Source organism: Quercus suber, unplaced genomic scaffold (genome assembly GCF_002906115.3).
Source record: "Quercus suber isolate HL8 unplaced genomic scaffold, Cork oak 2.0 scaffold_474, whole genome shotgun sequence".
NCBI classification, from domain to species: domain Eukaryota; kingdom Viridiplantae; phylum Streptophyta; class Magnoliopsida; order Fagales; family Fagaceae; genus Quercus; species Quercus suber.
Genome location: NW_027069925.1, coordinates 376,999 through 401,787, shown reverse-complemented (window position 1 = coordinate 401,787; position 24,789 = coordinate 376,999). Strand labels below are relative to the sequence as shown.

Sequence of the window (24,789 nt, the reverse complement as noted above, 5' to 3'; positions counted from 1 at the left end):
TCAATCAACTCGCTGGTCTTGGTTTTTGGAGGTTGAGACCCGCTACCGACCGTCACCAGTGTCGAGTCGACCGATTTCAGGTATGGATCGGACGATTTGCCTCGAGTTGGTTTGGTACGGGTTCCGGTGGACAGCCCTACTCACAGGTCACAGCAGAACTACTCATGCACTAGCTGTGATTTACTATTTATTGTAGCAAAATCAATCTTATTACTAGAAGTTGAGAAAACAAAGATTGGAATGGTGACATGGGAATATGAAAAGAGAAATGTTATGTTTATAATGTTTTCACAATATTTTTACAGTAAATTATAAGTGGCAGGTTGTTAGTGGTGGGCTAAAAATTAATTTCAATAGTAGATTAAAATTTGAACCAATAATAGCTTACCACATATGATTTGTTATAAAAATATTATAAAAATATGTATGTAATACTTATCATGCGAAAAACAATAGTTTGTTGAAATGCATTTGCTGTTTTCACAACAGTTAAACTAGGGATTTACGAACTCAAATCCAAAAATTGACCTCCATTGAACTACGCCGGTAGCATTAATTACATGTTTATCCATGAACCTTATCTGTCATCAGATTAAAAAATGACTTGCCCTAGATGACTGTAATCATTGCATTTGAAGCGTTACCAAACTCAAATTGGCGATACAGCAATTAGCAACCAGTTAAATGCGATTTGCATTTCAAATTGAGCCAAACAATTCCAAACTAGGTCGGATTGGAGTGTTGGACCCACATTTAGCAGAAGTCACACTATTTGGGCTGCATTGAGCTAGCTATATGTCTGAAGTTGAACTCAACTTGACCTATGCTATATACGTAGCTGCATATATGCGTACAAGTTCATCTTCATCCTATTTCATGGCTCATATTAAATTCATGGTCTTAAAAACCAGAACGCTCATAAAACCAAAAAAAAAAAAAAAAAAAAAATCTCTAGCTTTGGCTTTTCTTACCGAATGGGTTTAGTGTCCGATTCTCTATCGAACTGGCTAGTCCGATCCAATTTTAAAACCATAATAAATTGTAATTTATGTGTTTCTTTACGTAAAAGCAAGGGTATTGATCAGCCTTGTGCATACACCACGCACGTGCACAAACAAAACTCGTATTACTAGAAACGTAGGGAAATTCGTAGGGGCCAACATGGTCGACACAGCAAGCATGAAAGCAGAAAATGTGCCCCCTACAATCAGCCCTTCATGACTGAAACGGATCATAATTGCTGTAAAGTGTAAACTTCACTCTTCTTGTTTATTACGTTTAATCACGTGTTTATTGAACTTTTTTCTTTGCCCAGTGACGTCTAAACACGTTATCCAGCACGCTTTTGGAGACCCCATGAACAGCTGCTTGAGAAAAGCCTCACTTCTGTGATGCATCCCGGTTGAATGTCTATCAAGATTAGCGACTGGAAGTGCAATGAGGGTGCGGGACGAACAAACTCTTCAGTGAGCTAATTAAGGAACATCTGGGGATGTTTATAATCCCAGCATGTATCAACCCCGATCGAGTTTCATGTCCTCAAGAGCCTTTAACTCTTTAATGCAATGATAACCCATTTCAGTTGAAGCATTGCAACTTGCCATTTTCTCTTCTACACGAGAAATATATCAGTGTAAATGGCTTTCTAATTAAGTCAAAAAAAAAAAAAAAAAAAAAAAGAAAAAGAAAAAAGAGGCTTCCTAATTTTGGTTTGGGTCTGAATGTACGTTTTGCTTATTTTGTACATACACATTTTCCTCCATTTTGTTTTTCAGGTTCAGCCCTTCTGTTGCCGTGAAGGCTTGGATAAAACAGAAGTTTCAAGTATTCAAAGATAAGTCTTAAAAGATTTTTTTTTTTTTTTTTGGTTACATTTTATGCTTCACCGATTACAAGTCACAACTTGCCATATGTTCTTTTTACTTTCCTTATAAAATTCTCAAAACTTAAAAAGGATAGATTCTTTATAGTATTCACTCATGTCGAAAGCATGGATATTCCATAAAATATAATGGCATCCACTGAATCATATTTTTTTAAAAAAGATTCCAAAATTCTATGGGAATGATTATAGTATCTTTTAATGACATTTCTGTCTTATTATGCACAAAATTAGAGTGGGTATGAATCAGAGTAGGCATTATTGTCATCACACAAAGAGAAATACCTCCAGCATTTCACGCAACTTGCATTTTCATCATGATCATTGTGCTGACGAATTCAGTCTACATACATCAGATTTTGCAAATAACAAAAATGGTACTGACTTATTTTACAATTTAACATGACAGGCATTAATAAAACACACTGTATAAATACGCGTGTATTTGCAAGAGCCTGAAGTAAAATATGAGCATCTTATAAGAAAAACAATGAATTTTCAGTAGTACATAGCAAATATGAAATGTTCATGTCACTTGGGTTGTTCCGCTTATTACTTTAAAAGCCATTACTCAAATCTATCCTCTCATTTCTTGGTTACCTTTTTGCAACTTGAAATGTGTTAGAGCAGAGTTCCCACCGAGTCCTTTCTCATCATAATAAGCAATGAAATCTTGAACAGAGGTTTCCCTGTATACAGGGGGATTATCTTCTGATAGCAATTCCTTGATCGGCCCATAAATAATTGTTGATGGATAAATATGTGGAATGAAAAAGCATGCAATGGATAATCTCGGTCCCATATGGTTTGCTAGCACTTGGTGCTCAACACTTTTAAATCTGTCATTAGATATGAGCTGCAAAAGGCAAATATTACAACAGAAGAAACCTTAGAACTGTTACAAGCAATTATACACCAATCTGTTCTCCTACTGCCTCGCCTCAAAATCTTAAACACTTACTCAGGCATTACAATTAAAATTACCAAATTATTATCTTATTTTGCCTGCACTAAATGCAAAAGATTGAAGTTCGCAATGCAAAGTGACAAATACCTCAACTTTACAAAATGGTTCTGCCACATTAATTACTTAAATTTTTTTGAACGAAGGCAGAAATCACCACAAGAAAGGACACAAGATATTTCATGCTAATCAATCCCTTTCTCATTTGGTGAGTAACATAAGCAAAATATTGAACATGAAAATGCAAAGTGACAAAAACCTAAGCTTCAAAATTGATTCTACCAAGCTTTGATGACTCATTCCTTCTTCAGTTTTTAGCTACCTTGTTTCAGATGCATTAGTTAAAATTTTTTAACAGAGCTAGAGATTATCATGATAATGATTTTCTGCTAAATTCAGGAACCAGCCTTCCTTCTCTGTCAAAATTTTGGTATATCTTGACTTTTTTGTTATCTCCTCTGCCACACTGTTTAGTCATCAGGCAAAATACTGATCTCTCCCATAAAAGAGACTTAACTCAAGCAATGGCCATGTGTATGCACAACAACAATGATTAAGAATGAAAGTTACATGGTTGAGTTTGTATTAATAAAAACTTGGTAGCTGTAAACATGCTGAATGAGAAGTCTTGAACCAGTGCAGAAGTCTTCCTTGGGAAAATGCTACAGTTAAAAAAGTGACTGCACCTTCACACAAGAGACATCAAGAGAATTTTGCCACATCAAAATAGTGATAATTTTAATGAGTGCTCTTAGTACCTCCATATGCAAAAGGAGGCAAGGTTTACTTCTTGCTTTCTATTTTTGAGTTAAAAAAACACTTCTATTCAACAAAGGCCCAAAATCTCCGAAAGCACAGAAGGACCTATGAAGCACCCTGAGAAACTCACACTAACAAAGTCAAGCAACCATTATAGGACTGTCCAAATAATAACTCTAATAAAGAACCTCTAATTTATATTCCTACAATTACAAGGCCTCAAAAAGGAAAAGGAACTAGTAAGTGTATATGACATGCACATGTTCAAGCACTCAAGTGATCAGATGCTTGTCGTGTTATCACTTTCCAAAGTAACGACACAGAAAAGGGTCCATTTCCTGTTGAGGTTTGGTAGCTGTCACAATAATCAACACTGAGAATTGTCTGACATGAGCGTTACACAACATGAATGAGAAGGCATCTTTAATAACTTGACAGAAAAAATATTTATTGGTAGGCAGATTGTGTAATTATATTCATTTTAGCATCAATTGTTATTTAGATTATAAGAAATGCAGCCCATGTATATAGACTGTATTGCACATGGTCATTAAAGTGGGTAAATAGTGAAGAAGTAACTATTATGTCAAATATATAAAAAACTTGCCTGTATGAGATCTCCAATGTTTACTACTAGAGCTCCAGGAACAGGAGGAACATCAATCCACCTATTTTGATAAAGAACTTGAAGTCCACCAATATGGTCTTGAAGTAGGATGGTAAGGAAATCAGGATCTGAGTGTTGGGTTGTGCCCATGGTCAATTCAGGCTCAGGGCATGCTGGATAGTAGTGACTCAGAATGACATGCCCCTTCGCACATTCCAGGCCTATAAGTTGGTCAGATTTGAGTCCAAGTGCTTCTGATAGTATTCCAAACAAAGTGATCCCCAACTTATGGACTTGGTTAGAATACTCAATAGTTATGTCTCTGCAAATTACACCAACAAACATATACAAAACCACGAATTTATCAACAAAACCAAATTATAATTTCCTAAAGATACACAACATACAAGAAGCCGGGGAATTATTATGTACTCCCGGAGTACCATAAATGCGCACTCCCTCCTCTCACATAAATGGTGAGTCTCACTAATTAAATTTATGGTGGGATTTACCATTCATATGAGAGGAGGAAGTACGCATTTATAGGACTCCAAGAGTACCTAATAATTTTCCCATACAAGCCATCAAAACTTGTAACATGGAAACCTTATTTAAAAGGAATACACATTCCTTACATGGATGGCCCATGATTTGTCATTTTATAACTCCAAATAGCATAGTTTCAAAGATGCACTAAAAGTATAAAACATCCTTTATGAGTTGTGACATTGTAGACGAAAACATGGGAAATGCAGAAAAGAGATTAAGAACTGCTAGCCCGAATATCTATAAATTATATCCTCTTTCTATATCACATTCTGGATCAAATAAACTAAGTAATAAAAATTAAATCTGCGAATGTGATATTCAATTGAAGAAAATTTATGACAAAGACAACCTAGTGTTTTTTGAAAAGGATCCTATCCATTTAAAATGAATCCATGTAATAATTTAAATGACAAAGTTTAACTACAAATTTAAAATGAATCCATGTAATAATTTAAATGACAAAGTTTAACTACAAAATTAGTTGTAACCTAAGATTACAACCTTACTCAATATCATTAGCATTATTATATATTTTGAAAATCTAATTGTTGGATTGCATGTTCTTTACGCTCTTAATATATATGTCAAATGTTGTGCCAATCAGATACTATTTATTATATGATCTATAAACTTATATTTTGTGCATAATTTTAAACTTCAAAAAAATTGCAATTTAAACAATTTATTGATGACAAAATTATTGATATTTAATTTTTTAGAAATTTTGCAAGCGTGGGAGATATAAAAATAAAATGTAATTCAATTGTGAATTTATCAAAATTCATTTCTAATAAAAAAATAATGAGAAAGGTTGCATCTTAAAACCAATTTTGTAACTAGATTTTGTCATATTTTAAATTAAATATTAAAATTATTTTTTTAAGAAAGGATTAAATATTAGAATTATAAAGAATTAAAGATATATAGATTGTCACGTTATTTAAAATTTTAATGACATGACATCTGGTACTAGGGGTGTGCATCCAATCCATCAACCCACCAAAAATCGACTCTACCCAACCCAACCCGCCTGGTTGGGTCGGTTTTTAGGACTTGGGGGGTTGGGTTGGGTTACAAAATTTTTTTTGATAGCGAGTGGGATTGGGTTCGAGTCATAAAATTTCAAACCCGCCAAACCCAACCTGACCCACCCATATATTTTAATATATATTTAAAATATATTATATAATTAATAATTTTTTTAAATAACCAGCTCTTCCTCCTATCCTATATAAAAGCCAAAATTAATGTATATTAGTTCATATATTAATTATATTAATGTATATTTTGTTTATCAACTCAAGTGGCAAGTGTGATATTCTTTTCTACTCATTTTAATAAAAATAGTAATAAAAAAAATTGTCTAACTCATGGGTTCAACCCGACCCATGTGGATTGGGTTGGATTAAATTTTTTTTAACCTACGATGATGAGTTGGGCCAAAAAATTTCCTTAATCCAACTCAACCTGCCCTATACACACCCTTATCTGGTACAATATTACTACATATAGGATGATGGTAAAAACGAAATAGGAATCTAAAAAAAGAAACAAGAACAAGTTTTTTCAGTATAGCCCTAAAAAAAAATATATATTTTTTGAGTCATGAAACAAAGATTTTCAATTCTAAAAATGAGAAGTAAAAGAATACCTGCATACTAGAGGCAATTCTCGAGGGTCCAAAGGGTCAGGACCCATAACACAATACAAAGAGTCCCTCCAGTTAGCGAACCTTGACTTGTACAAATCAAAGTTACTCCGAAACTTCACCTTCTTCGTCAACTCCCTCGTATAGTACTCAGCCTTCACCTCCCTCGGCAGCTCGTGGAATCCACGCGCCGCCTTCAACATCTCCTCCAGCACTCTCTCAGCTATCCCATGATTCACCAAATGGAAGAACCCTACCTCCTCTGCAGCCCTCCGGACGCCGTCAACGGCATCGGCACGCCGGCCTCCGAGGTCTATGACAGGAATTGTGAAATGGGTATCGGTTGGTTCGCCGGTGGCTCGATCCTCCGGTGGGCGGACGAAAATTCTGGGGATTTTCGTGACACCAGCATCCACAATACCTTTGACACCGGACTTGGAGTCGTCAAATGCCTTCAGCTCTTGGAGACGGTCATAGTTTGTGGGATTTCCGGTGAGTGATTCTGCGGCGCCGGTGATGACCATATTTTAACTTCAACTTATTGTTTTTTTGATAAACTCTTCAACTTATTCTTGTGTTGAAGTGTAAGGGTGCCGTTGAAAAACTGTGTTTTTACTTTTTAGTTAAAAATGAGTTGCAAAACAGTGTTTTGGTTTTTTTGAACCCTTTTAATCTTTCAAAACGCCTGATCTAAGAGAAGTTTGATGAGTTGATCTTTCAATCTTTAAGGTTTGACTTACATGTCAGAGGAGTTTGATCTCTCAAGTTTCAGAGTTTCGACTCTCGTGTCACCGAGGGCGTGACTATGATTTTTAACTTGGGAGAGGTTTGATTTACATGTCATCAAGGGCGTATCCAGAATTTTTAAATGCACAATAATTTCCGACAAACATGGTTATTGGAGTTGCTGCATAAAAGAAAAGGTTACCAAAGACTAATGTGACACATATCCATAAATTATGGGTAATTTAGGTATTACCTATTTTTATTGAAACTGTAAATTAAAAATACTGTAATAAAATTATTTTTAAATATATAAATAGTGTCATGAAATTCATTTTTAATATTTTTAAATATGTAAACTGTATATGCACTGTTTATAAATAGTGACTTTTGTCTCTAAAAGTCAATAACTACCGCTTAAAAAAAAAAAAAAAAAAGAGAAAACGCGCATTTCAAAACGCAGCCGTGGATTTAAGTCACTATGTGTGAGTTTGGATATGGATGAAAGGCACTTTTTTTTTTTTTTTTCCTGCACGCATTTTTGCTTGAAGGGACAAGAGCACTGTTGAATACTGTTTATATATTGTTTATTACTGTTCATAGGTTAAAAAATATTAAAAATAGATTCTATCGGTATTATTTATATATTTAAAAATTATTTTACTACAGTGTTTTTAATTTTTAATTTCAGAAAAATAAGTTGTATTCAAATGGACTATTATGCAAGACACGTGACTTGTTTGGGGGCTTAATTCTCCGTTTAATGTAGTTAAAAAAAAAAAAAAAATTAACGTTTCTCTCTATCCCTCTCCTCTCTATGTCAAACGGCTTAAGAAAAATCAAAATCAAAATCTTCAGTCCTTCTCTCTTCAAAACCCATAAGACATTTCTCTCTCTTCCTCCTTCCCTTCCTTTCATCGGAAAGACAGAAACCCCAGCCACATGAACCCTTTAAAAAAAGCCCCTCTCGCCACATGCTCTTGCCACTGATCCCACCTATTGCTCTCTCTCTCTCTCTCTCTCTCTCTCTTATTTTCTTGTTCATTTTTCGAGAAAGCCAGCATTTGGTTGGTTAGTTTGGGTTGGCTATTCCTCAATTCAAACCTCAACAATCATCTCTCTCTGCACGTGACTTGGAGATTCTCTCTAAAAATAGTGTTTGGAAATTATGTTTACTTTTATTGTTTAAACTTTAAAACCATAAACTACCTGTATTGTCTTTGAATTAATCAAATTTTCCCCTTTTGTTTATCTATACCATTCACAGAGAAAGAAGTTGAACTGTTTAGATCTGTGAATTATATAGTAATTTTTAAAAACCATAGAAAAAAATAGTGAAAATGTCTTACTTTTCTGTGTTCCTTCTCTTAGATTTATCTGGGTCTTGTGTTCATTCCTATTCGAACTCAAATACTTAGATTAGACTCCTAAAACAACTCAAATTCATTTAAAACAAAATTTAGTTTAAATACCGTATAAAGGAGGAGGAAGAGAGAGAGATTGAGAGAGAGTCGGATGGGTTTTTAAGAGAGATAATGAGATAAGATGATTTTGATTTTGTCTGCCTAATCTCCTTTTGCCTTTTGACACAGAGAGAGAGAGAAACGTTAACGGAGAATTAAACTCCAAACCAGTCATGTGCAAGCACATGATCTATGGATATGTGTCACTTTAGTTTTTTTTTGTGCAGCAACTCCTATAACTATGTTTGTAGGAAATCCTTGTCTTAAATGCTGGCACGTTAGTTATGACTCATATTTATGTGTATTTTTATGTGTGAGAGTCGGGAGACAAACAGAGTTAAAAGAAATGAAACTTAAAGACTAAAGACCGCCACCAAAACAGAAAAAAAAAATCAGTAGTTTAAGTAACCAATAAACTTTTGAGTAATATTAGAAACACATAAAAATGAATAATTTTATGTCATAACTTATTATGTGATGAGTTATGAATGGTGAAAGTGTGTCTCCATTGCCTATAATTGTACATCCATCAATCAGAACTCGTCACTTGACGAGTTGTGACACAAAATTGTGTATTTTTATGTATCCATAATATTACTTTAAACTTTTAGCAATAAAAAAAATAATAATTAAAAAAAAAAAACAACAAAACAGACTGCCAGAGACTGCCAGAGACTGCTCGTGAATGTCACATGCATTACAACTGCCAGAGACTGCCACGTTTCAATACAAGCTCATGTTAAAACTTGATTGAGGTTTGAGGGTGAGAACATTTTAGCAGTGCGTCAGTTTTACGTGCACAACAACCCCATTGTCTGGTTGGTATATAACAATGGTGTAAATTTAAAAATTTGTGACAGTAACTGTGTAAAATACACTGATTTTATTTATTTTGCATTTTGTATTTTATTATTTTTTTTACATATTCGGAGAATGAAAAAAGAAAATGGGCCGTAGTTGTTGTATGTAAAAAAAGAAAAATAATTTTAAAAAATTAAGAAAAAAATATATTTTAAAGAAATATAATGTAAAATAGATAATCTGATGTGTGATGTTTTGAAAAATAAATATGTAAAATAAAAAAAATATCTTCTTGTGCTAAAATAGACACGAATTTTTGCATAAGCGGATACAAATGCTCTTAGCCTAATAACTTTAAAAATCACATATATATCATGAATCTATGATTTATTTTCCATTTTAGCTATAATGGCTGTGTATGGGTGTTAGGTTTTTTAATATTCATCCTTTGCATTTATGAAGGAATGATGGTGATCGAAACGTGTAAAGAGAGACAAACAATTAAAATATTAAGAAAAATTAATATTTTAACAAAATAAATAATTTAATGTGTGTGTTTTTGAAAAATAACTATGTACAATACTAAAATAGAAAATGTAGTTCTGATGCCAAAATAAATTTTAAAAAAATTGCAGGAATTAAAGCAAATACTCTTATTAACTGTACACGTCCTCTTAGTTACGTTTACGCAAATCCAATAATAATAAAAAATTACAAATCTAGTTTTATTTTTTTTAATCACGTTATTCAAGATTACCATTTGTTTTTGGGGGTTGGTGAAGAAATAACGGAACAAAGACAAAAAAAATTGCAGGAATTAAAGCAAATACTCTAATTAATTGTACACGTCCTCTTAGTTCCATTTACGCAAATCCAATAATAATAAAAAAAATACAGATCTAGTTTTTTTATATATTTATTTTAATCACATTATTTAAGATTACTATTTGTTTTTGGGGGTAGGTGAAGAAAAAACGGAACAAAGACAAAGTGAACAAACAGATCACCGCTGTTTTCCACAAATTTATGCGTATAATTTTAACATAATATTATTCACTCCATTTTTTACTTTCGGGTGAAGAGAGACCGGAGATTGAACTGAAAATATCTCCTAGACTTGTTTCGTGGAGCGGGCCTAGGAAATTTTGTGGGAGAATTTTTTTTTTTTTTGGAGATAATATAAACAGGAGTGAGGTTTATGAATCGAAGACTCACTCACTACCTGACTCCCAAAAAATAAAAATAAAAACCTCGCTTTAACGCTTGTTATATTCTGATTTTTCTTTTTTGTCCTTCTAAATTGGGGTGAATTAATTTTGGTCATTGGAAATTCACTTTCGTTGATTTAGCCCGGACTCTTTTAACACAATTTCAATACTATTCTTACCTACTAAATAATAATAATAATTTTAGTTCATTATTGACAGATTCACATAAGGGCATCTTCTTCCAAAGAGAACTACTGGATCTGTTTCATTTTCATACCATGCCAATTTTATCACGATAATTATGCAGGCCAATCCATTCTGACTTCTGAGTAGTATTTTTTTTTTTGGAGGAAAGACTTCAGAGTTTTTTTTTTTTTTTTTTTTTTTTTTTTTTTAAACAACAGGTTTTACAATTTACAAAATGGTGTTGATTTATCTCATGCTTTAAATCAAGTAGGAATAAAATAACAATATAATCTAGGTGACGTGCATATTATTCCAAGAGCATGCAGTAAAACATGGTCATCTTATACCATGCGAATATAATTTGTGTAGTAGCTAGTAGATTATGCAAATATCATCATTTAATACGAAATGATAATGACATATAGGTTCTTATAAAATATCAGATTAAGGGAGGCACAAATCCAGTTCTCTTATTTCCTTGTCATCTTTTTGCAACTTGAAATGTGTTAGAGCAGAGTTCCCATCAAGTCCTTTCTCATCATAATAAGCAACGAAATCTCGAACTGAGGTTTCCCTGTATACAGGGGGATTATCTTCTGATAGCAATTCCTTGATCGGCCCATAAATAATTGTTGATGGATGAAGGTGAGGAGTGAAAAAGCATGCAATGGATACTCTCGGTCCCATATGGTTTGCTAGCACTTGGTGCTCAACACTTTTAAATCTGTCATTAGATATGAGCTGCAAAAGGCAAAAATTACAACAGAAGAAACCATAAAACTGTTACAAGAAATTATATACCAATCTGATCTCCTATAGCCTTGCCTCATAATCTTAAACACTAACTCCCGCATTACAATTAAAATTACCAAATTATTTTCTTATTTTTTGTGCACTAAATGCAAAAGATTGAAGTTTAAAATGCAAAGTGACAAATACCTAAACTTTACAAAATGGTTCTGCCACACTTTGATGCTTTGCTTCTTCTTTAGGTCCCATTTCTCTTTAAGATTCATCATTAATTACTTGAACTTTTTTGAACAAAGGCAGAAATCACCACAAGAAAGGACACAAGATATTTCATGCTAATCAATCCCTTTCTCATTTGGTGTGTAACATAAGCAAAATATTAAACTTGAAAATGCAGAGTGAAAAAAACCTAAGCTTCAAAACTGGTTATACCAAGCTTTGGTGACTCATTTTTTCAGTTTTTAGCTACCTTGTTTCAGATGCATTACTTAAATTTTTTTAACAGAGCTAGAGACTATCATGATATTGATTTTCTGCTAAATTCAGGAACCAGCCTTCCTTCTCTGTCAAAATTTTGGTATATCCTGACTTTTTTGTTATCTCCTCTGCCCATAATATTTAGTCATCAGGCAAAATAATGATCACTCCCATAAAAACTCGAGCAGTGCAGTGGTCATGTGTATACACAACAAAAATGATTTAAGAATGAAAGTTACATGGTTGAGTCGTATTAATAAATACTTGGTAGCTGTAAACATGCTGAATGAGAAGTCTTGAACCAGTGCAGAAGTTTTCTTGCGAAAATGCTACAGGTAAATAGTGACTGCACCTTCACACAAGAGACATCAATATAATTTTGCCACATCAAAATAGTGATCATTTTAATGAATGCTCTTAGTACCTCCATATGCAAAAGGAGGCAAGGTTTTCTTTTTCCTTTCTATTTTTGAGTTAAAAAAACAATTCTATTCACCAAAGGTCTGAAATCTCCAAAAGCACAGAAGGGCCAATGAAGGAATAGGAACTAGTAAGTAAATTGACATGCACATGTTCAAGAACTCAAGTTATCAGATGCTTGTCATGTTATCACTTCTGATGTAACGACACAGAAAAGGGTCCATTTTCTGTTGAGGTTTGGTACCTTTCACAATAATCGACACTGAGAATTGTCCAACATGTGCGTTACACAAACATGAATGAGAAGGCATCTTTAAAAAACTTGACAAAAATAACATTTATTGGTAGGAAGATTGTGTAATTCTATCCATTTTAGCACCAATTGTTCATTAGATTATAAGAAATGCAGCCCATATATATAGACTGTATTACATATGGTCATTAAAGTGGGTAAATAGTGAAGAAGTAACTATTATGTCAAATATATAAAAATCTTGCCTGTATGAGATCTCCAATGTTTACTACTAGAGCTCCAGGAACAGGAGGAACATCAATCCACCTATTTTGATAAAGAACTTGAAGTCCACCAATATGGTCTTGAAGTAGGATGGTCAGGAAATCAGGATCTGAGTGTTGGGTTGTGCCCATTGTCAATTCAGGCTCAGGGCATGCTGGATAGTAGTGACTCAGAATGACATGCCCCTTCGCACAGTCCAGGCCTATAAGTTGGTCAGATTTGAGCCCAAGTGCTTCTGATAGCATTTCAAACAAAGTGATCCCCAACTTATGGACTTGGTTAGAATACTCAATAGTTATGTCTCTGCAAAGCAGGTGAACAAACATATACAAAACTACGAATTTATCAATAAAACCAATTTTAATTTTCCACAACATACAAGCCATCAAAACTTGTAACAAGGAAACCTTATTTAAAAGGAATACACATTACTTATATGGATGGCCCTTGATTTGTCATTTTATAATGCCAAATAGCATACTTTCGAAGACGCACTATAAGTATAAAACATCCTGTGTGAGTTGTGTGACATTGTAGACTATATCCCCTTTCTATATCACATTCTGGACCAAATAAACAAAATTAATAAAAAGTTCATCCGCGAATGTCATATTCAAATTCAATTGAAGAAAATTTCTGACAAAGAAAACCTAGTGTTTTTTGAAAAGGATCATAACTATTTAAAATGAATCCATGTAATAATTTAAATTAAATGTTAAAATATAAAGATATATAGATTGGCACATCAAGTTTTTGAGTAATGAGAAGTAAAAGAATACCTGCAGACTAGAGGCAATTCTTGAGGGTCCAAAGGGTCAGGACCCATAACACAAAATAAAGAGTCCCTCCAGTTAGCGAACCTTGACTTGTACAAATCAAAGTTACTTCCAAACTTCACCTTCTTCATCAACTCCCTCGTATGGTACTCCGCCTTCACCTCCCTCGGCAGCTCGTGGAACCCACGCGCCGCCTCCAACATCTCCTCCAGCACTCTCTCAGCTATCCCATGATTCATCACCTGGAAGAACCCCACGTCCTCTGCAGCCCTCCGGACACCGTCAACGGCATCAGCACGCCGGCCTCCGAGGTCTATGACCGGAATTGTGAAATGGATGTCGGTTGGTTCGCCGGAATTGGGGTTGTGGGCGGCGAGATCCTCCGGTGGGCGGACGAAAATTCTGGGGATTTTGGTGATACCAGCATCCACCAGACCTTTGACACCAGACTTGGAATCGTCAAATGCCTTCAGCTCTTGGAGACGGTCATAGTTTGTGGGATTTCCGGTGAGTGATTCTCCGGCGACGGTGATGACCATATTTTAACTTCAACTTATTGTTGAGTTGAAGTAGATGAAGATTGAAACAGGAGTTTTGATCTTTCATAGTTTTTTTTTTTTTTTTTATACATGACATGTCACATCTATTGTATTGCGAGTGACAGAGACTGCCATGTTTCAGTCAAAGCTCATGGTAAAACCTTTTTCTTTTATTTTTGAACTCATGGTAAAACTTGATTGAGGTTTACATGCACAACAACACCATTGTATGGTTGGTCTTTTGTTGTGATTCCCAATTCCTTGTGAAATGTCCTGCACGCTTCAAAACTCTTTCAGCCAGCATTTTAGAAAAAGGAACATGCATCAGTACGTACAAAACGGCCTAAATGCACAATTTTAGCCTAATAATCTTGGAATTTTTTTAAAGCTACAGTAGCCGTGTGTGTGAATTTATATATATTTTTTGAACAAAGTGAGAAACTCTACAAACTCCTTATATATCTATATATTAAGTATGAATTTTAAAAATCTAATCGTTAAATTACATATTCTTATTATATTCTTCATGCATGTAAAATTTCAAGGAGATCAAAGATCAAAAATCAATTGCTATCTCATCAAACAAATATTAAAATTTCAAATTTTTATGATTTAAAATTGTAAATAAAAAACAAGTTTATTGATCTAATAATAAATAATATCCAATTTGATTGAAATTTAATATACATGTTAAGAACATAAGGAACATGAAATTTAACGGTTAGATTTTCAAAATTCACAAAAAAAGAAGAAGAAGAAGATATACATAAGAAGTTTGAAAAGTTTCTCTTCAAATTAGTTTGAAGAGAAACTTTATTTATTTATTTATTTATTTATCTATTCTTGATTCTTTGTTATTAGAAACTGCGAGGAATATAGAAGGACATCCAAGCTGAATATGTCCCTCTATATACCTCATCAAAAGTAACTTCTAGGAGTTATGAAGTAAATGGCTTGAAATGTTATGAAGTAATAACTTGAATCGTTATACTCTAGCACGACTTGAATCTGCTCTCAGAGAGTGAAATAACATCTCTAGCATGCAAACCATTGGGTCATGCACATCTTGTTGGTCAGGAATAAAAAATTAATAAATATAAATCAATTTAAGTATCAAATATATTAAAAAATTAAATGAAACATCACCGTTTGACCTCTGTTGAAACTCGGTCTGACCTTAAAAATCTTGAACCTCCTCTTTTTTCAATTCATTAAATGGTTTGAGTTTCAAAACCGTGATGCCTTCTACACATCTGTGTTAGTTATGGCTACCTAGCTTTGAATAAAAAATTAAAAAAATACAGATCTAATTTTATTTTTTAAATCGCGTGATTCAAGATTTCCATTTGTTTATTGGGATAGGCGAAGAAATTAGGGAACAAAGACAAGGTGATCAAACTGATCACCCTGTGTTTTCCAGCACGCAACAAATTTATACATCTAATTTTAATATAATATTCACTCTATTTATTTTCTTTTCGGGTGGAGGGAGATCGGAGATTGAACTGAAAATATCTCCTAGGCTTCTTTCACGGAGAAGGTATAGGTAATTTTTCGTGGGGGTGTAAATTACTGCTATAATTGATTATCAAAAAAGAAAAATTAAAAAAATAATAATAATACTAGATTTAATGTTGTGATATTCTGATTTTTCTTTGTCCTTAGAAATTGGGTTGAATTCGTTTTGGTCATTTGGAAATTCACTTTTGTCGATTTAGCCCCAACTCTTTTAACACCATTTCAATATTACTATTACTGTCATCTCACTCACAGAATTGGTTGACATATCAAATGCATTACTTACCCATCACATTAAGTTGCTAAATTATAATTAAAAAAAAAAATTACTTGACATTAAAAAATACACATCAACAATGTTTTTAGGGAGAGAATAAAGGAGCCTCCCCTCTCCGTCATCTCGTGCATTTTATCATGATAATTATGCAGGCCAATCCATCCTGACTTCTGAGTAATAAGCACAACAGGTTTTACAATTTACAAAATGGTGTTGATTTATTTCATGCTTTAACGCAAGAAGGAATAAAATAACAATCTAGGTAACGTGCATATTCCAAAATCATGCAGTAAAACATGGTCATCTTATACCATACACAAATAATTTGTAGTAGATTATGCAAATATCATCATTATTTAATATGAATTAATCATGACATATAGGTTCTTATAAGAGGCACAAATCCAGTTCTCTTATTAATTTCCTTGCTACCTTTGCAACTTGAAATGTGTTAGAGCAGAGTTGCCATCAAGTCCTTTCCCATAGTAGTAAGCAATGAAATCCTGCACTGAGGTTTCCCTGTATATAGGTGGATGTTCCTCTGATAACAATTCCTTGATAGGGCCATTAATTATTGTTGATGGATAAAAATAATGAGTGAAAAAGCATGCAACAGATAGTCTTGGTCCAACATGGCTTGCCAGCACCTGATGCTCTACGCTTTTAAATCTGTCATTAGACATGAGCTGCAAGAACACAATAGAACAATACTTAAAACTATTGAGAAGCAACTTCCAAATGTAATAATGCAACAATACAGACTAGAAGAGTCCATTTGTAGCCACCTGAAGCTTTAGAATTGTTTAATGAAAGCTAAACATGTAGATGAAGATTGAAGAATGAGAATGCATGTTAGATAGCATGACAGAAATAATTCTTGTTGGCAGCTGGATAATGAAATTCTATGAACTTTAGAATTTCTTAACGCTATGCAGTTCAGAGACAGCGGGAGGATGCAAAGTGAAGAATGAAGTTAATTAAGATATATCAAAATCTTGCCTGTAGAAGATCGCCAATATTTACAACTAGAGCACCAGGCAAAGGGGGAACATCAATCCACTGGTCTTGATGAAGAATTTGGAGTCCACCAAGATGATCTTGAAGCAAGATGGTCAGAAAATCAGGATCCGAGTGTCTGGTTGTGCCCATAGTCAGTTCGGGCTCAGGGCATGCTGGATAGTAGTGACTGAGAAGAGCATGCTCCTTTTCACATTCCAGGCCTTTAAGGTGGTCAGGTTTGAGCCCAAGTGCTTCTGATAGCAATTCAAACAAAGCGATCCCCAATTTATGGACTTGCTTAGAATACTCAATAGTTATGTCCCTGCAAATCAGATAAATAAGCATGTTAGCAAACAGGGATCACTCCAACAAGAAGCCAAAGCTTTCAACAACATTAACAATCTATCCACGTTTCTTCCTTTTTTATTTTTTAGCTGACTAATCTAAGCACATTTCTTCCGTAAAGGGTAATGATTTGCAATATGTCACCCCAAATATCATAGTTTGAACATAATCCTACTGGCTAGAAGCAAGAACACACATTACTTTGATTATGTACAAGCCCACACATCTTTTTTCTTTTAATTATTGCCAAACACAAAATTACTCTGCAATATCTCTCCTGATGGCACAGATTACGCAATAAAGGAGATTACTAGACACAAACAGAATTAGCAAACCCCCACTTCTTGGCAAGGCATGAACGCAATGGGCTGCCTGTTTCCCATTCCTACAAAACCAACGTTCTTTGTGATAAAACACTTGGAAGTAGGACCAATCTATGAGTATTGGGAAAAGATATGTGAGTGAAAGTTATGCATAGAGAATTTCTTATATAAAAAATTTAGCCCAAACTCATAGACTTATATTCTTAGATTAAATGATGTTCTAATATCTCTTATATCGTTATATTAAGTCAGACAATATATTTCTTTCCCCTTACAAGTGTTATTAGACATGTTCTTATATTCAACTTCAAAGATTAACGTTGCCAAGAATCTTACTAGAATCTTACTAGAAAAAGAATTCAAAAAAAAATTAAAAATTAAAAAAAGAAAAGAAAAAAAAAGAATCTTACTAGAAAAAGAAAAAATCAGCGCAAAGAAACAGAGTACTAATAATAACTTGTATAAGAATTAATTATTTCTATTGAGAAAATGAAACAAGAGAAACCATAACTAAACTAGACTTAGTTACAACCTAAAGATTCTTTCATGTATAAAAACCAAGAAAACTAAAGATTCTGTCTTCTTTTTCTTTTTTCTTTTTTTAATTTATTTATTTAAGAAAATGATATTTCCACCACATTTAGTGAAGACAAAAATTAGCTATCAAAAACTTTAAGAATTGAGCTATATAAAACTTACAGTGATTAATTGTTATTAGTTATTATTATTGGGATAAAAAAAAAAATCTCGGTATCATTTATCCAAATAAATTAATTAAAAAAAGAAAAAAAGAAGATATAAGCCACTTCACTGGTAGCCACACTTCACTGGTAGTCACACTTCCCTATAATATATAAGAAGAAGAAGACCTGCAGAGCGGAGGCAATTCTTTAGGGTCAAGAGGTTGAGGGTGAGGACCCATCACACAAAACAAAGTGTCCCTCCAATTAGCAAACTTGGACTTGTACAAATCAAAGTTACTACCATAATTCACCTTCCTCATCCGCTGATCCTTACTGTAGTACCCAGCTTTCTCCTCCCTCGGCAGCTCATGAAACCCACGCGCCGCCTCCAACATCCCCTCCAATACTCTCTCACCTATACCATGATTCACCACCTGGAAGAACCCCACTTCCTCCGCTGCTCGCCGGACTCTGTTAACAGCCTCTGCACGCCGAAGGACATCGACGTTGATGTTTCTGAGGTCGATGACCGGAATTGTGAACTGGGTTTTTTTGCTTTGGATTGTATCACCGGAGATATCATCCTCCGGCGGTCGGACAAAAATTCTTGGGAGTTTGGAGATATTAGAGTCTACAAGGCCTTTGACACCAGCTTTGGTATCGTCAAATACCTTTAGCTCTTGAAAGCGGTCATAGTTTTCGGAACTTTCGGTGAGTGATTCTCCGGCACCGGTGATTACCATTTTTGTTTTTGTTTTAAAATTCTGGTGGTTGTTTAGGAAAAAGATAGGATTTTAATAATTCTAAGGGTTATATGAAGTATTTACGGTCGACGTGTCGACCTTAGTGCCAGTAAGCAAAATCCTGGTGGATGATTTCTCAAAAAAAAAAAAAAAATCCTGGCAGTTGATTACTTTTTTTTTGATAATATCCCAATATAATAGGAGTTGGACTTAAAATGTTTTAGGTAATTATTTGTAAAAGTATTTTTAGATTAAAAATAAATAGATATAATTTTTTTGAACTTTATCTTCTTCTATTATTATTTTTAAGTTGGTAAAAATTTTAATTTGATAAAAAATATATTATTTTTATCAACTTTTCATCTACCAATCTTTGGATAGACACAAAAATTTAATTTTTCTCATCAACGTTTCCTCTATTTATTTTTGGATAGACACAAGGATGATATCAACACTTTTTTACTTTGAATAATTGTAACCTGGTGGGAAGTTTAATTTTTAAGGATTTGAGTTTGGGACAAATAGTTTAATTAGAATTGATTTTTTTTTTTTTTAATGGCAAAAAATGTATTAACATGGTTACACGACTAGGAGATTTTTTGGATAAACCCAAGAGAACATTTTTTTTAAAGAAAATTTAATCAAAATTACACTCTTAAATTAAATATAATTATCTTGAAAATAAACTCTATTAACTTAGCTTTAAAATATATAAAATTCTATTTCAACCAAAATTCTAACTAAAACCAAAAGTTTTATTATCCACACAGACACCCCCAAAAGCTTCAAATCTTAGATTTGCTCTAAGACTTCCTTGCCTCTACTATTACTTCCAAGCTTTTTTTTTCTTTTTATATATAATTAATTTGTTCATCATTTGATTTATTGAGATTCATAAATATTTAATTTTTTAAATTCATAAAAGGTATGAAATGAAACCAAACATGCAGAGTATAAAATGCAAGGTAGTTTTTGTATTTTCTTTATTATGTCATATCGCATGTCTTTTTTTTTTCCCCAATCTTTTTTGGTGAATTTTACTTCTTTGATCATTACAAGATAGGAGTAAACTATGTAGCTGAGACCTAATTGGAATGACAATAAATAATAAGGCCATATTAATGTTTCTTTTTTTTTTTTTAATTTTTTTTATTAATATTTTGAATGTCCATGTATCTATCATTTTTTAGAGTTATTTCTTATTTGATTTTTGTTTTTCTCTCAAATTCAATCCCTCTTTGCTTCAAAAAATAAATTCCCAATCTTATTTTATTTTTATAATTATTATTCATGGATTTTTTTTTTTAGGGAGTTTTCTTGAGATTTCAAAGTGCTCGATCAAACAATCCTCTTGGTATTGAGTTTTTCTCAAATTTTTTTTTTTTTTTTTTTTTTAAGAAGTTTATATTTACATATTGGTTTTGATAGGGTGAAATTCAGTGCCTCATCCCTCACTTTTAGAGACAAAAATTTAATTCTTATGTAAGTTTATCTACTTTTATTTTTTAATGTTTAGCAATTTGGGTTGTTCATAATTCTTAACTATTACATTGAGGGTACCACTTAAATATGCTTTCAATTATTATTTAAAATTATTGAATCTAAGGTTTTTCATTTAAATATGCACTTTTATTATGCAAAATCCCTTTATATTTTTTTAGGCATCTCCTTTTATATTAGTTGCATAGTTATCTACTATATTCCATTCAATTAATTTTGGACTTTATGATTTTTTTTTTAATATAAAAACTTAATTTTACACAATATGCATTCATTATATAATTTAAAGTAAAAAGGGTACTTTATTATTATTTTTATTATTTATTTAATTTTAATTAACATAATTTTTTTTTCATTTATTTACGTATGATTCTTGATTAAGCCGTGCATCGCAAGAGCATAATATTAGTTATATAATATTTTTTTATTATTAATTTTCCATCATTAATCTTATGGAGGTGATATGCTTTTCTTTATAATAAAATTTATATTTATAATTATATTTAATCACTCCATTAGAATTTCAACAAGTCATATTTTCTATTAATAAAAGAATATTTTTTCAATATACAAACACAAACACAAACACAATAAATATTTATTATTTATAATAACTAAGATAATAATCAAATTTCATATTAAAAAAGAAAAAGAAAAATATAATAATCAGATTTCATATTTAGGCCAAGAAGGTAATATTTGAAGCAATAGTGAGGGTTGCCTCTAAACGTAAGGCCCCACCTATCCCAAAAAAAGGGTCCTAAGCAAGGCACCCATTAGGCCATTACATGTAAAAATACCTCTCAAAGTTATACGACAAAAATGTCCAAAAATGAAATTGTAAAATGATAATTGACATTTAAAAAAAAAATTATATATATATATATATATATATCGTAGGGACAATGGCCCAAAATTGTATATTGGGCCTTGAGCTTTCTCCGGGGAGGTTGACTTGTCCGAGGACCAATAAATGGTAGTGAGAATGTCAAGTTCAGAGTTACATGAGTGAGATGCAAACAGAAAGAATGGGAAAGGTAGTCCGAGGAGGCTCACATCCTCAGATGAGCAAAGCACAGATCATATATATGTTCTATTGTTCAAGGTGACCTTCCCAGATGTTCTACTAACAAGGACGTATATTGTGAACGCACAAGAGGAATGGAAGCTTAAAAATATTTAAGGAAAAACTACTGTCATCGCATTAAATGTTTTGCAGCTAACTTTCTAGCCACATTTATGTGGAGAAGACCCCTGAATAGTGCTGCCTTGGCTATCCTAACTCACAAAGAGTTAGAGAGGGTGTCCGATAATACAAGCACTCAAGTAGTGACTTGGATGATCAATAAATGGAGGGTTAAGATCATTAAGAAGGAGATATATAATGTAAAAGACCCATGGAAGGAAAGGGGATCGGAAAATCAAGAAAGAAATATTGTAACAATCAAGAACCAAACTTGTAACCATATTTAAGAAGAATATATAAGAACAGTCTCCTTGGACTTTGTCGAGGACTTTTTTCTTCAGTTTTAACTTGTTTATTTTCACTCTTTTGTCATCAAGATCTACCTAATTCGTTGTTTGGTTAACTAAAACCCAGTTTTCTAACTCATTCTCTGCAAATTCATTGTTTTGGACTTTTTAGGCCTAAGTCCATTCGTACCTTGGGCTAGAAATTCAAATCTGGTCCTTACAGTTGGCGTTGTCTGTGGGAAATTACTGGTGTTATAGTAAATTCAACTTTGAATGATGGTAGGTTCAGGTCCACACATGGCAGAGTCTATGGGGTCTCAGCGTCAAGATCACTTCAGTTAGTGAACCTCAACTTGTACAAATCAAAGTTACTTCCAAACTTCACCTTCTTCATCAACTCCTTCGCATGGTACTCCACCTTCACCTCCCTCAGGAGCTCGTGGAACCCACGCGCCACCTCTAACATCTCCTCCAGCACTCTTTCAGCTATCCCATGATTCATCACCTGGAAGAACCCCACCTCCTTTGTAGCCCTTTGGACATCGTTAACGGTATCAGCACGCCGGCCTCTGAGGTCTATGACCAGAATTATGGGCGGCGAGATCCTCCGGTGGGCAGACGGAAATTCTAGGGATTTTGGTGATACCAGCATCCACCAAACCTTTGACACCAGACTTGGAATCGTCAAATGCCTTCAGCTCTTAGATATAGTCATAGTTTGTGGGATTTTCGGTGAGTGATTCTCCAATGACAGTGATGACCATATTTTAACTTCAACTTATTGTTGTGTTGAAGTAGATAAAGATTGAAAGAGGAGTTTTGATCTTTCATAGTTTTTTTTTTTTTACATGTCACATCTATTGTTTTGCGAGTGACAGACTACCACATTTCAGTACAAGCTCATGGTAAAACTTTTTTCTTTTATTTTTGAACTCAGGGCCGGCCTTAGGCTTAGGCCAATTAGGCCATTGCCTAGGGCCCCCTTACTAGAGAAAGCCCTAAATTTGGGGGCAAATTTATTTATTTATTTTTATATATAAATATTTTTTAGAGATATTAAAACATTTTAGTTTACATTTTTTTAACTATTAAGAAAGCTCAAAGAATTAAGTATTACTAAAGATAGAGATAAAACAAATTTAAATAAATAGTTCTTACAAATAGACGTGTTACTAATTACAAGCAATTCAAATAGGAAAATTTTAAAAATCCTATAAATTTTACTACATAACTTTTATTTATTTAATTATTTTTATACAAGATAAAAATTGTACTTTAACTTAATTTAAGTGTATATCTGTGCAAAACTCTCTTCTAGGAACTTAAATTTCGGCCATTGCCCCCTACATCCCACAAGAACTTATACTTATGGAGTGATCACTGTACCAAGGGTGCGTGGTGGTATTCATAACTTTTATAATTTGATGTGACAATGAATATGATAGGTAGATTTCAACAAACTATTGAATGCATTTTTGAATGAATATTTATGATTGGTGATATATCTTTGTAATTCTCGTGTTGTAAATTTAATAATATTTCAAGTATTTTTTGTAAGTTTCATGTCATTGATCACATTCATTACAACACCAGTTTGTAGTAAATTTTTTTATAATTTTAGCATTTTCTAAAAAAAAAAATCATATTAAAAATTTTTAAAAAATGGATTAAAAAAAAATTATTATATAAAATGCTAGTTAAATATTATTTAAGTGATAACATAAAGACCCCATTTGAAGATTTCGCCTTAAGTCTCCAAAACGTTTTGGCCGCCCCGGTTTGAACTCATGGTAAAACTTGATTGAGGTTTGACGATGAGAACTTTTTAGCAAAGCATTTAGTTTACGTGCACAGCAACACCATTGTATGGTTGGTCTTTGGGGGAATGGGCAAAGTAACAGTGCAAGGGATAAGTATGTAGTAAGTTAGGCAACGCGCGGAAGTAAAAAGGAAATTAGCATCTCGAGTTTCTAAAACTCGAGATTTACAATAAAAAATCGAGTTTCAAAAACTCGCTTTCTGTTTTTTTACCGCTGACCTGGAAAGAATGAGACACCTAGATCTCGAGTTTTAAAAACTCGTTTTTTAAATATTGAGTATTTAAAACTCGAGTTTTGTTGGAAATTACATGTTCCACCTTAAGACCGTATTTAATGAAAGATTTCAAAGAACTCAAGTCTTATAGACTCGAGTTCCACTGTGCATACTATTAAAAATATCACTCCCTTAACACGCCCATATAACACAAGCTTACAGACACACAACCATCTCACCCAAAACAGAGCATCCTCACTGAGTCTCTCAGCCTCACTAACTCTCACCCTCACTAACTCTGACTCACCCATAACTCTCACACCACATTGCCTCTCACTTTCACTCACCACACTGCCTCTCTCATTGCTATTCCTTCTCATCAAATTCATATCTCAGGTAAGGGTTTCCATAATTTGATTGTCATTGTAGTTGGGTAATAGTCTATGGGTGTGGGTTAAAGAGTTTGAATATTTATTTTGTAGATAGTTGACATAACTTAGTTAATTTTCCATTATGCAACGTTTATAGAACTTTGTGTTGGTAGTCTTAATTGTTTGAGTATTTATTTGCCCATAAAAAGAAATGGTAAAAACACCAAGATTCGTTTTTTTTTTTTTTTTTTTTT

The 24,789-nt window shown here is 33.2% G+C and overlaps 4 protein-coding genes across 5 annotated transcripts; all 4 read right to left on the bottom strand.

The window, feature by feature from the left end:
• Positions 1-2,175: 2,175 nt before the first annotated feature.
• Positions 2,176-7,268, bottom strand: LOC111996182 (1-aminocyclopropane-1-carboxylate oxidase homolog 1). Its single transcript, XM_024028137.2, has 3 exons — positions 6,413-7,268; positions 4,213-4,534; positions 2,176-2,738 (listed from the first exon to the last, which is right to left on the bottom strand). The coding sequence occupies exons 1-3, from the start codon at positions 6,931-6,933 to the stop codon at positions 2,460-2,462; spliced, it is 1,122 nt and encodes a 373-aa protein (XP_023883905.1). The 5' UTR covers positions 6,934-7,268; the 3' UTR covers positions 2,176-2,459.
• Positions 7,269-11,069: 3,801 nt separating this feature from the next.
• Positions 11,070-14,345, bottom strand: LOC111987263 (1-aminocyclopropane-1-carboxylate oxidase homolog 1). 2 transcript variants are annotated; one of them, XM_065762823.1, is made up of 4 exons: positions 13,734-14,345; positions 12,936-13,257; positions 12,257-12,363; positions 11,421-11,531 (listed from the first exon to the last, which is right to left on the bottom strand). In XM_065762823.1, the coding sequence occupies exons 1-3, from the start codon at positions 14,267-14,269 to the stop codon at positions 12,271-12,273; spliced, it is 951 nt and encodes a 316-aa protein (XP_065618895.1). In that variant the 5' UTR covers positions 14,270-14,345; the 3' UTR covers positions 11,421-11,531; positions 12,257-12,270. The 2 variants fall into 2 exon arrangements, with proteins under 2 accessions (XP_065618894.1, XP_065618895.1); XM_065762822.1 differs by lacking the exon at positions 12,257-12,363 and having other exon boundaries at positions 11,070-11,531; positions 13,734-14,344.
• Positions 14,346-16,100: 1,755 nt separating this feature from the next.
• LOC136062999 (1-aminocyclopropane-1-carboxylate oxidase homolog 1-like) lies at positions 16,101-19,290 on the bottom strand. The gene is made up of 3 exons (XM_065762826.1): positions 18,601-19,290; positions 17,064-17,385; positions 16,101-16,750 (listed from the first exon to the last, which is right to left on the bottom strand). Exons 1-3 carry the CDS (start codon positions 19,155-19,157, stop codon positions 16,493-16,495), a joined length of 1,137 nt encoding a protein of 378 aa, XP_065618898.1. The 5' UTR covers positions 19,158-19,290; the 3' UTR covers positions 16,101-16,492.
• Positions 19,291-22,464: 3,174 nt separating this feature from the next.
• On the bottom strand, positions 22,465-24,553 carry LOC136062992 (1-aminocyclopropane-1-carboxylate oxidase homolog 3-like). Its single transcript, XM_065762795.1, has 2 exons — positions 24,404-24,553; positions 22,465-22,791 (listed from the first exon to the last, which is right to left on the bottom strand). Exons 1-2 carry the CDS (start codon positions 24,551-24,553, stop codon positions 22,465-22,467), a joined length of 477 nt encoding a protein of 158 aa, XP_065618867.1.
• Positions 24,554-24,789: the final 236 nt, after the last annotated feature.